This window comes from Scatophagus argus, chromosome 5, assembly GCF_020382885.2.
Source record: "Scatophagus argus isolate fScaArg1 chromosome 5, fScaArg1.pri, whole genome shotgun sequence".
In the NCBI taxonomy this organism is placed as follows: domain Eukaryota; kingdom Metazoa; phylum Chordata; class Actinopteri; family Scatophagidae; genus Scatophagus; species Scatophagus argus.
This window is the reverse complement of record NC_058497.1, coordinates 19,866,590-19,879,202: the sequence shown is the minus strand read 5'-3', so window position 1 is coordinate 19,879,202 and position 12,613 is coordinate 19,866,590. Positions and strand designations below refer to the sequence as shown.

At 41.9% G+C, this 12,613-nt stretch overlaps 1 protein-coding gene across 1 annotated transcript in view; it reads left to right on the top strand.

The window, feature by feature from the left end:
* traf4a (tnf receptor-associated factor 4a) overlaps positions 1-8,443 on the top strand; it is a 34,275-nt gene extending 25,832 nt beyond the window's left edge. The window contains exons 3-7 of the mRNA XM_046389517.1: positions 2,732-2,836; positions 3,071-3,232; positions 3,818-3,979; positions 4,281-4,436; positions 5,517-8,443. Of these exons, the coding sequence (XP_046245473.1) occupies positions 2,732-2,836; positions 3,071-3,232; positions 3,818-3,979; positions 4,281-4,436; positions 5,517-6,149 (1,218 nt within the window). The 3' untranslated portion in view covers positions 6,150-8,443. The remainder of the gene's footprint in view (positions 1-2,731; positions 2,837-3,070; positions 3,233-3,817; positions 3,980-4,280; positions 4,437-5,516) is intronic.
* Positions 8,444-12,613: the final 4,170 nt, after the last annotated feature.

Genomic DNA, 12,613 nt, shown 5'->3' with positions numbered 1-12,613 from the left:
GCTTGTGTTCACGATGTTTATGTCTGTGGCTCATCTGTTCCTGTAATTGTGAATTTTCGCACACACGTTTTTTCAAACGCTGTACTGTTCAGTGAACACAATCCAATTCAGGCACATCTTTCAGTCTCCATTAGTATCCATTAATCGATCAATGCATCATCCAGCATTGAGAAGCCGTACACGTCATTGACTTTTTCCTTTCTCACAGAATGTTTTGTTTGAGTATAAACACCACTGTGCACACTTGTATTTCACGTAGCATCGATACTTTTGAGCTAAATACTAATGTCAGCACATTAGCATGCTCACAATAACATCCTGATGTCAGGCAGGTAACGTCATCTGAGTTAAGCATGCTAACATTTTGCTGATTAGCAATAAACACAAAGCCCAGCTGATACTGATTAGTTTTGCTAGTATATGATCATAAAACCAAAGTATAAGTTAAATTGAAATGTAAATTAAAAGTCAGAGGATCACAAACATTTCATCCAGTATTATAGAGATGTTTCTGTCTTGACTGACAGGCCTGGCAGATTTGACAGAGATAACAGAATAATAGTGTAATTATAGGTGCTGCAAAAAGGCTAATAACCTTGTGTGCACGTCCAACCAGAATAACATGCAAATCAGAGAGGAAACACGCATCTCAGATAGTGACATATATATAATCCTGCGACATTACATCTGCATATAGTTGGGATATGACATGCAAACTGCCAAATTTGAAGAGCAAAATAACTTTAGGATAGGACTGACTTAAAATGTTAAAATAAAACTGAACTTTTGTACTTGGGAATCTTTGGATAACATTTAAGCAGTAACCCTCAACTCAGAGTCAGAGGTTGCATTTCATTTCATTTCATCACAGCAAGAAAACAGGCCGTTCGGTTGGTCTTAGCCAGTATGCATTTGTTTCTAAATAAATCCCTCTCAGTCCAGAAAAACAGAACTTAATTTTAACTGAGCTCTTTTTCTCTTTGTTTTTTTTTAAAGGCAGTTAATCAGATTGTCCCCTTGGGGCAAAAAGGTGGTGACTAACTGTATTCAGAGTCACAGGCTGTTTCTCTCTCACGTGATGTTGTTGCTGAAAAGTGAGAGAGTGCAGCACAAGAAGAAGGGCTCAATTCTGAACTATGCTTAACAAACTAACCAAAGATAAATGATAGCCCCTGTGCCTGAGTAGCCTTTGGCATTGATTGAACATAGGCCGCTGTATGTAATGCTTCCATGCAGTTGCTTAGCATTAGCCTGAATTAGCCATCAACCCAGAGCTGCAGCAGGATCAGCAGGGCAGCAGCGAGGGTATGCATGCTGAGATGAGTACGATGAAGGCGCCTGTAATAGCAGAGACTCCCCACAGGAAGGATGGGCTTATGGCACACCTGTCAGACGTTATTTATCCTCACATGCTCCCAGCCGCCTGCAGATTACCCCATCCTGGTGGTCTGCGATCAGGGTTACTGTAATGCTCGCTGCACACAGTCCTATGAAAAGGTGCACAAACTCGCTCCAAAAGAAGTGCGCTGCAGTCATTAAAGGATTGTGCTCCTGGTTGTTCTAGTAGTAGTGTGGGACTAACAATGGCTAAAGCAGACAGAATAAACCCCTAAGTTGGAGCTCCAAAGAGCTTAACCCCCCTGATCTGGCTGGGACTAAGTTATTAAAAGGTCATTATTGCCATCTCCCTGCAGATTCCAAGACTGGAACAATGAGTGGGTGTTTTCAGTTTGCTTTAGAGGATTTTTCCCTCTTTGCCTCTCCTGAAAGAATGTGATTATGGCAGCAAAAAGTCTCCTTCCTTGCCTTAGTGGAGTGCACTAAGTCAAGCATGTGTTTTAATGTTGCACAGCATATTTAACAGGTGAAGATTTAAGATGCCGAAAAGAAAGCATTTAGCCTGGTGAAGGCGCCTCTTCTTCAACACAGCAGCTAGAAACAATGAAAGAGACAAGTGGAAGAGTTTTATTGTAGATGATTTGCTGAATGGCTCCCATGTTTCTGTGCAGAGGCACGTGGACGCAGTTGGGCTGTTACTCGGCTGTTATTTGTTTAGAAGGCTGTTGTGACATTTTGAGGAAGTGGCTTTTCTTGTTTGACCAGTACTCTGCTCGTGTGACAGCGTGGGGGATGGAGATGCAGAGCAGAGCTGTAAATCCTCAGGACTGTGTACTGTAGGGGAGGATTTGGGGTGTTTGGACAGAAAACTGACTCATCCCCATCGCTCAGTGACCGAGCAAAGATAAATCTTTTCCACAGCTCTTTGTTTCTTTCTCTCTCTGCATCCCTATTTTCAAAGGTCCCATAATAATAAATAAATAAATAAATAAATGAGCCAAGTCATTATCACTGCAGTCGCCAAGTCGACTCACTGCTGCAGTTTTCTAACACAAACAGTTTGACTTGTGAGAATAAAGAGTAAATTTGAAATGTAAGACTGGTGATATTCTTGATTTCTCCGCATTTGGGCATTGTTGGGAGAACTGAACTTTTGGGATAATATAAGTATGCAACTCAGTGCTGTATGTGACAAAGCTTGTGTTGTACTTAGACATTTTAATGCAGAAAATTTACATGCTTAAATCTTTATAAACAAGAATTAAACGCAGATATAGGATAGAAGTGTATCTGAAAAACTAAAAATCAACGTTGTTGCTGTATGGCAGTGGTATTTTCCAGTATTCCAGCATGCTCTGGCACCTTGTGACCTCATCCTGCTTCTCCTCTTCAGATCTACCCGGACCCGGAGCTTGAGCAGCAGATCCTGGCCCTGCCCATCCGCTGCATCCACAGCGAGGAGGGCTGCCGCTGGACTGGCCAGATGAAGCAGCTGCAGGTGAGAAGCTCTGATGTTATCTCTCACTTTCCCTTCATTTGTTTCCCCTCTGTCTTTATTTTATTTTTGTTTTTATCTCTGCTGCCTTATCAAACAATCTGACTTGTATATCTCACCCAGACACCTGCTCCCATCCTTCCTCCCTAGTTTCCTCTTGTTGTTTTCCGGCCTGGCTGAACACCCAACATGTCGGTGGGTGCGAGCTTAATGCCTCTGTTGTCGTGTCTCCCTCAGGGCCACTTCTCCACCTGCGCCTTCAATGTGATACCCTGCCCCAATCGCTGCTCCGTCAAGCTGACGCGCCGCGACTTACCCGACCACCTGCAGCATGACTGCCCCAAGCGCAAGGTCAAGTGTGAGTTCTGTGGCAGCGAGTTCACCGGTGAAGCCTACGAGGTAAACACCAACTCCAAACCTGTTTTTACCACCCAAACTCAGCGTGAGCTTGACGTAAACAACCCAAGGTGCCGTCGCATAATTTCCATCCTTATATGAAAGACGTCTTTGTGAAAAGCAGCAGGGGAGAATAGCGCACGTGTGTCGCTGCCTTCAGAGAGCGCTGGTCTGTTTTGAAATAACACGTGTGTTGGCAGAAGGAAAGAAGCTTTGACTGGGTCTTTCATACTGAGCGTGTTTTCGTCAGCGAGCAGGCTGAAGGACCTCAGAGTCTCCTCACTGACACCTCTGTCATTTCCTCCATGCTGTTTGCTCTGGCCCACATGGTCTCGCCTCTGTACATGAATACAGGGACTTTTGGCTCTCACTTTGGAACTACACGGAGCCATGTTAAAGACTGTATACCAGTCAAAACCTTTTTAATTCCACTGACAAATGATTGATGAGTAAGGCCTGAAATGACCCCTGTAAACCACTGCACATAAACTGGATTTAAGTGAACAGTAGCACTTAATGTTATCTGATGTATTTGTGGCATGTGTTGACACAACTCTGAATTTTGGTCATGTTTGCCTTCTATTCCAGAACCACCAGGGCGTGTGTCCTCAGGAGAGTGTTTACTGTGAGAACAAGTGCGGTGCGAGGATGATGCGTCGACTGCTGTCCCAACACAGCATGGCCGAGTGTCCCAAACGTACACAGCCCTGCAAATACTGCGGCAAGGAGTTTGTCTTTGACACAATCCAGGTCAGTTTCACACAAAGTTAACCCCCAAAAACTCTTCCCAAAGGACTGCTTAAATTCTTTCTTCTTAGTGACATAACTAGCTTATAACTGATAACTTGCTTTACTCAAGTAGGTTCCATTCTTCCAGTCCGGTCTTGTTTTGTAGCCACATTTTTAATACCACAAGTATTTTTTTTGAAACCTTCGAGGACATTCTTTGTCCCTGTGCAGCCAGTCCTTTGCAATCCCGCTGTGCAGCTTGTGTTCTTATCACTCACGCTGTCGGTCGCTGCTATTTACACTGTTGCCGACTCCCCTGCAGAACCACCAGTACCACTGCCCTCGGTTTCCTGTCCAGTGCCCAAACCAGTGTGGCACACCCAACATCGCCCGAGAGGATCTGGCTAACCATGTGAAGGACAACTGCGGCAGCGCACTCGTTCTGTGCCCCTTCAAAGACGCCGGCTGCAAACACAGAGTAAGACTGATCTGCATGATTTGACCTCAGCAGATTATTTCACCCTCTGGAAAAACTTTTCTGTTAGCACTGTTGTTGAAGTATGCTAATCCTGTTTGTTTACATGCTTGTTTTTATTATATTTCCTTCATATCCTTGATCGCTGTGGCCAAAGTAATGATTTTACAAACATACAGTACTGCCTGTAGGGTCTATTTTAATGAGAGCAACGCTTCTGTATTCTGACAGCACATTTCTGTCTATTTTTGAAACTGACGTCAATTTGAGAAAATGTGGTCACGTTGGAGGGAGAGCAGCAGATGAGCAGCGTACTTCATGTTGTCAGCTCCTCGCTCTGTTAAGAATTACAAAGCATCTGGAAAGCTTGATATCTGACATCTACTGTTGGCCTAATGCAAAGCAAAAAAATAACATGTCTCCACAACAGCAAAGTGACCGTTAAATATAAAAGTCAAATGCTCGCTTCTTTATGAATTTCACTGTGTGGCAGACTCATCATTAGAATTTGATCTGTGGATGTAATATCCATGCATGAACACGAGGCACTCTGAACTTAATAGATACGGACAGCATCCATATTTCTCACACTAATATTAATGTTTCCATATTTTTACAGCATGACTTCACATTGTGCTCACACGTCAAGGCTAAAAACACTGAGGTGCAGGTGCTTTTAAGTTTGATGTTCAGACACTCAAAGAGGTTCATCCTCAATAACTTTTCATCAGTATTCACCAGATTATTTATTTCTTATGCAGTGGAGGATGGAACTGATGTTGTGCGCAGGAGTTATTTTTATCTCACAATCCCATATTAGTTGAGGAGCTGAAGTTATAGGAACCATCTCAAAAGTGCATCCAAAATGGACAAGAGAGAAGCTAAATGGCTCAGTGCAATTCTTGAACATATAAATGGCTGTAAAGCAATTCTACAGAAAAATTAGCAATTCTCCAGATATGTATTTTTTTGTGCAATAAACAGATACAGATATTAGCTTCTCAATACTTTATATAGTTGTGCATGTGTAAAATCTGTATATGCAGCAGCTTCCGCATGCTTAATCTCGTGTCTCTTTGGCAGTGCCCCAAACTGGCCATTGGTCGTCACCTGGAAGACACCACTAAGTCTCACCTGACTATGATGTGTAACCTGGTGGGGCGTCAGCGACAGGAGATCCTGGAGCTGCGGAGGGAGATGGAGGAGCTGTCTGTCAGTCACGACGGTGTTCTCATCTGGAAGCTCAACGACTACTCCCGTAAACTCCAGGAGGCTAAACTCCGAAGCAACCATGAGTTCTTCAGCCCGCCTTTCTACACTCACCGCTATGGCTACAAGCTGCAGGTGTCGGCCTTCCTCAATGGCAACGGCAGCGGCGAGGGCTCCCACCTCTCCGTTTACATCCGCGTGCTGCCCGGAGAGTACGACAGCCTGCTGGAGTGGCCCTTCTCCTACAAGGTGACTTTCTCCATCCTGGATCAGAGCGACCCGTCACTGTCCAAACCCCAGCACATCACTGAGACCTTCAACCCTGATCCCAACTGGAAGAACTTCCAGAAGCCCTGCAGCAGCCGCAACTCGCTGGACGAGAGCACCTTGGGCTTCGGCTACCCCAAGTTCATCTCACACGAGGAGATCAAGAAGAGAAACTACATCCGAGACAACTGCATCTTCATCAAGGCTTCTATAGAGATCCCCCAGAAGATAATGGCTTAAAATCCAGCTGTTTTTTTCTTTTTATGAAGGAGAAAGATAGGTTAAAGACTGGAACTGACTCTTAACCTTGAAAACTTCGACACACTTACCCTTTAGATACTTTCTGCCCTGAAAGCCTCTCCACCACAGAGCTTGATACGAGTCTGTTTGGCTGTGTGGGCTGACTCGGAGGACCTAGATGTTTCACAGAGGTGAGAGGTAAAGTGTTTGGTCTGCAGAACCGTCACTTTCTGGTCTTTCTTTTAATTTTTTTTTTATTAAAAATCTGTTTGCTGACCTTTATATCACAGTCTACAACATAAAGCCTTGGAAATCAAACAGTGCCTAGAGAGTTTATCTTAAGTTATATTTTTGTTGTTATTTCCACAGTGCAGATGTTAAAGATTATGGAAAAGATATAAGGATAGAGGTGAAGGGCTTCACTAAGCCTCTGCACTTAGAGAGAAAGTTAGAAGCTGGTTAGAGATGTCCCGTCGGGGTGACTTAAAGAAGAGGGAGCTCACCAGACTCAAGCTCAAGCCCAACTGCCTTTTGTTTACACGCTCATACAGTATACTCCCATTGATCCCTTAACAAACACAGAGCCCTTGGCAGGAGAGAACTCCTGAGGTTTGTCTACACACGAGCATCAAATCGAAATGGGAAGTGGGAAATTTGCAGCTTCAATCTTGATTGAATTGGTGATTGGTGATTTTCGGAATTTGAAGGACTGCTTTGACATTTTGATTTAAAGTGGACTGAGAAGGTCAATACGACTGTCCATTTGGTTCTCTCTGTCCTTCAGCCTGGAAGAAACACTAGGAAAGAGGGAGACAGTGAGTCTCTGTTGGATCGTAATTAAAATAAATCCCACTAATTAAAACATTTTATCTTATTTTTTAATCTGTACAAAAGCTGAAGCATAAAAATGATAAATTTACTGTTTATATGTTATATGGGTTGTATGACTGCAACTTTATATTGAGCAGAAAGATATGAGAGTGGTATGATTCTTCTCATTTGGCTCCTAGCAAAATGTCAAACTGTTCTTTTAAAACCACATTAAAAAAACACTGTCACAACTGTCTCTTCTAGTGAACTGCTCCCATCGCGGGACCTGTGTGTGACTTGTGTTTGTCAGTAGTTTGACTCAGTCGTAAAAAGCTTCAGGAGTGTGCAGATGTACCAAACACAGACTTTATAGGGACGCTGTGAGGCTTCGTGTCTAATGTGGAGTCCACCAATAGGAAGAAAAAGCACCTTTCACCAGACTTTGGATGAGCAGATCAAAAAGAGGCCAGTTGTCGGATTACACATGCATTTAGTAGTGAAGGAAAAGCCATGTGGCCTTTTTATACAGTATGTCTTCGCATGAGGGTTTTAGGGGTGAGCAGGGCAACATAAACACATGCATGCTTCATGTGCTACCACCTGGACCACATTTTTGTACTGTAACCTGTATTCTTGAAATCCTCTCCTGTTGATGGCTACTTTGTTTCTTTTTTTTTGGACCATTTAAAAGCTGACACGTTGTCAAAAGGAATAGTTTTTTTTTTAAGTTTGTTTTGATTTATACACAGAAAATGTGAACTCTGTTGGTAATATAACCTATAAAGACAATGAACACTTGGCTGTGAAGTGTGTTGTTTTACATAGTCTGGGCATGGACGGCATCCTGTTTGTAAAGATGGTAAACGACAAGGTGGATGTCTCTGGACTGACTCCACCTTTGTTGTCACTGGTGTTTGTCTTCAGCTTCACACGGTGTGATGGCAACCAACGTTTGGAAGGACTCTGCCCTGTGCGATAACGCCTGTCTCCATCACAGCACCATCAGACGGGTGGAGGACGTTGATGATTCACTACACTCATGATGCTTGTGAATACTGATGTAAAAAACGCAGAAGCACATTCTGTCTTTTATTATTCTACATGGAAAAAAAAAAAAAAAATCATGATTTCTTGTCATAATACCAGCTGATATTTTACAGTGATTTAAAGAAGTGAGAAGATACAACTTTTTTGTAAGATTCTGTATTTTTAAAAATACTTAGCTGTTTTATACGAAACACTTTTCGTTGGAGAGTCGGGGTTGACTTTGGGAATTTTCAGACCCTTTCGTCTCTTGGACATTTGGATAATTTGTTTGTACTTGTGGTTTGAGCCTCATATATTCTGTCTGTATTATTTCCTCTTAAAAGTATTTATTTTAGAAAGCCATCATGTGAGTTTGCACAGATGGCACAAATGTTTTAATATGTTGATTGATGAGTGCTTGTCAATTTCTTAATTGAAATAAAATACCATATATTATAGTTGTTTTACCAGTTGGTATTTTTTTACTGACAAAGCCAAAAAACATCACTTGTATCCACTTTCCTTAAATCCTCTGAATTTCATCTGATAAAATTCATACAGCAGCACTGGGTCACCATATTTGTAAATCTGGCCTGAGGAGAAGCCACTCATAGGATACCAGCAGCACCTCCCAACATCCATACAAAAAAAAAAAAAAATTCAACAACAACATTTGTATTGTGGAAATTTTTGTGATTTGTGTTTAAGAGATCCCTGGCTGCATACTGTGCATTTAAAACACCACTGAACTATTGATAAAATATGTAATCAGTATTAATTCTTAATGATACTGAAAGATGTCCTGCCTTCTCCACTCATTAATATTCAAAACTAGGATGCTAGGGGTACAGGGTTTTGTTTATTAGCTTCAGTTTTCCAGTCAGATGTGCAAAGTTTGTGCTGTTTTATTGATTATTAACAGCGAAAGACTTTTATTAGAGCAAAGCCCTGAATGTACTCCAGTCCTAAAAAGAGGCACTGCTTCTGGAAAATCTACAGCCAATTTGCTACATTTCCATCTCAACACCTACTCAGTGATCTAGGTTAGAGGTGAATGCAGTTTCTGTCCGGTCTTCTCTGTAACTTTAGCTCCAATGCTACTTGAAATGGAGGGAAGCAAAGAAGCAGAGGAAAGGGGGTCGAGGAAGTGAGGCAGACACCAGCCCTGCTTTGAAGCCTTGCCAGGAGTTTGCATTAGCTTGCAGTTTGGATGATGTTCAGTGCAGCAGGATTTAGGGAAGAGGAAAATGAGCTTTTAACGTGAAAGTCACTGAGAGGTCCCTCAGGAGGATAGTCCTGTTTTCCACTTAGTGTACAATAGCTGGCCAAAGTCTTCCTAAAACATATCATCTCCACTTTCTCAGCCTACTTTTTTCCATTTAATATGAAAACAACATCTGTTTTAGGAATACATCATGACTTTTTTTTTCGCTTCTGTACAACCTCCCTTTTGAAAATATTGATGAAAAAAGCTATCTTTCATTCAGGTCAGCTGTTTTTAAGTTTCCCCACATTCATTAATTTCAGGGAGGGGTCCTCTGGTCTGGACAGGCCCCTCTGTCTCTCTCCTCAGACCAACACAGAAGTTTCACAGTTGAACTTAAGGAGACTTGTGAGCCTCAAACTTTCCTGGCACATGGTGCACAACCAACAGCCCTGTGCTGCTTCAGGGCGATGCAGAATTAAAATAGTAACAGCTAATTACATGTTAGCAAGCTCCATGTTTCCCATGCAGAGCGGAGTCACGTGCAGCTCGGTGTACAGGGTTTGCCCTTCAGCTTTGCTCTCTCTCTCTCTCAAATGACCTTCTGCTCACTGTGGTAAATGATTTGCAGGTACGGCCACGTTTTCATACACGCTGCACACACATCAGTGACGTTCCTGCTCGGTGAGCTCACCCAACCTTTGGTCAACGTATGCTAAAAGTTAGATGGCAGCTGGATTGAAGGAGGAGGAGGAGGTGGCAGTGGTGGTGGAGAGGGCGGAGAAAGGCCCAACCCATGAGGCTTTCCTTGCCCATAAAAAAATAACACATCAAAGAGGAGCTGTGGCTTGTGAGGCGGTGCCATTCTGTCATCCCTCATATTGAAGTTAAAACAATTTTGCCTCACAGTGCAGGAATTGAATGGGGGTGAGCGAGTTGGTGAATCTGTGTTCTACAGCAGGGAGACAAAACTCACAGGGAAGGTAAACATCGGGAGTTCACTCACAAGTTGGACAAATGATCTGACAAGAAGCTCGAAATCTAAACACTGAGCTTCGAAGCAAATAAAATCTTAAATCAAGGTCCACTGAGGCAGATTGTGAGGAATGGTTGAAAGCTCTGGGAACACCTTCAACTAAGGCTCTCTTATCAAGCTCATTGGTGTCAGAGTGAAATTCTCAGTAACACTGAAATTCCATTGTAAATGCTTTACACATCTTCCAAAGGGGAGAAGTAGAGGGAAAAATGGAACAAATAAATTTTAATTTCAGAAGAACCGAGAAATACTGTACCTTATAGTTACTACGTAGTATTTTGGGTAGAGTTATCACCCTCTCGTGCCAGGACCTCTAGTCTTACAGTGCATATCTGTCCCAGTACAGGTACCCAGTATGTTAGTGATACTAGCTACACTGTAAATGTTCACTGATGTTCATGTTCAACAAATCCTCAACAATGACTGAATCTATCTGAAGGGTGTTGACACTCAGAATTACCTTATCAAGTAATCTGACCTTCTTGCACGTTCTGACTTGGATTATCCAAAATCTAGTCTGTTATTACTCACGGGCAGCTCCACTCCACCCATCCCTCCAAACCAAGAGGCATTAGCTGTGAATCACTGATATAATTCCACTTATCTGAAATGAGCTGGAACAGCCGCAAAGGTGTAAAATGATTGTATAACATTTGGGAACATTGTGACATGAGCAGAGGATGCAATGAAAACACATTACGTACATAAATCATTAAAAATAATATCTGAAGCTGAAACTCTAATGAGAGGCCTGTTTGATGCTCTCACTGTTTGTGCTTCATGCACACCCTGATAACAAGCTTGTAGATTCTCCATAAACTCTCATCAAAGTGTTTCCAAGCACCTTCGCCTTGGATGATGCAGAGTTGTATACCACACTGTTTATGATAAGGTTGTCTGGCCTCACTGACCCACTAGCTACCCTGACACAACAGCTGTGCTGCAAGAAATAAAAAAAACAGCAAAATAAAGCTGGATGGTTTATTGTTTGGAAAGAAAAGGAAAAGCCTCTTCTATGTATTGATTTATTCTCGCCTCTGATGTGCATCCATCCAGTGAGTGATTGATAGTTTTCATCTCTTTTTAAAGCCAGCTGTGTAAGACCGGGAGCAGTGACCTGAGGCCAAAGGTCAGTCAGACCCACCGTGGCTACCTCTCAGCAGTCAGATGCTGTCAGTCCTGGATCAATTGCTGGCCTGGATTAGTGGAATAACACACTCGTTTAGGTGGAAGGAACCTGGAGGTGTTCAGCTCAGCCAGAGACTCTGACTAATTGTAATAAATGTCTTTCAGCTACTGAATGGTTGATTCTACTAAGGAGGACTATAGAGACAGATCAAATTCAGCATCAAAAGTTAACAAATAGTTGACAAATAAAATATATTTTGTTGTTTCTGAAGGACCCTTGCTGGAATCCAAAACACAAAAACTCTGCTTCTTTATTAATTTTCTCAAAAATTCAAAATGTAAATTGTCCTCCAGGGCACTCTGATTCAATAACACTCACTATGAACTGTTTATCAAGCTGTAATTGCTCCAGAACTGACAGATAAAGTTGGTGGAGGTTGTAGCAGCTATAGAGCCAGATATTGGTGAGTTGGTGGAGGCCAAAAACAGAGCCAAAAGAGTGTGAATGTTGAACTTACATTCATCAGGCAGATAAATAAACAACTCCACATGAATGATGATACTGTACTGTGTGGTGTGTAAATAAAGAAAAGCAGCTGGTTGCTAAAAATGTCAAGATATCAATTTAAAAGCTAATGATGTCAATGATGTGTTTATAGCTTACCTCCAAGTGGCCAAAGAAAATCTGTTACAGCTTTAACTGTGAATAGTTAATATGTTCTCGTATTATAAGCAGGTGTTTCATATTGTTTAGCTTGACCTCTTAAAATCTGAATAATGTTTGGGCTCATCATTGTTCTCTTGTCAACTGGAAAAGCACACAAAAGCATTTGAGATTCATCATCAGCTGCAGACACACACTTTAAAAAGAATTTGACACCCTCTGTGAGGATTCTCCAACAGCTCTGATGCAAAAATCCAGAGAGGTGTGAGGGTCTGTCAGCTGCTGTTTGTATACTGTGAAAGAGAAAATGTGTTTTTTGACATATGGCTTCTTGAAATCTGTTGCTGTCCAAATCTGTCCAAAACCTTACTCATCTCAACACACAAGCTGTAATATGTGTAGGTCATCTGAGGTTTGTAAACTAATGTAACACAAAATAGTAAACATTTTTGCAGAGATGGTACTACTCATCTTGCATTAATACTTTTTCCATCTTTTACTGAGATTTTAATTACTTATACCAGTTCTAATATTTCTCCTTATATGCACTGTGTAACTACCAAACTATCACTGCAAGCCAAATAAAACTTTACCAT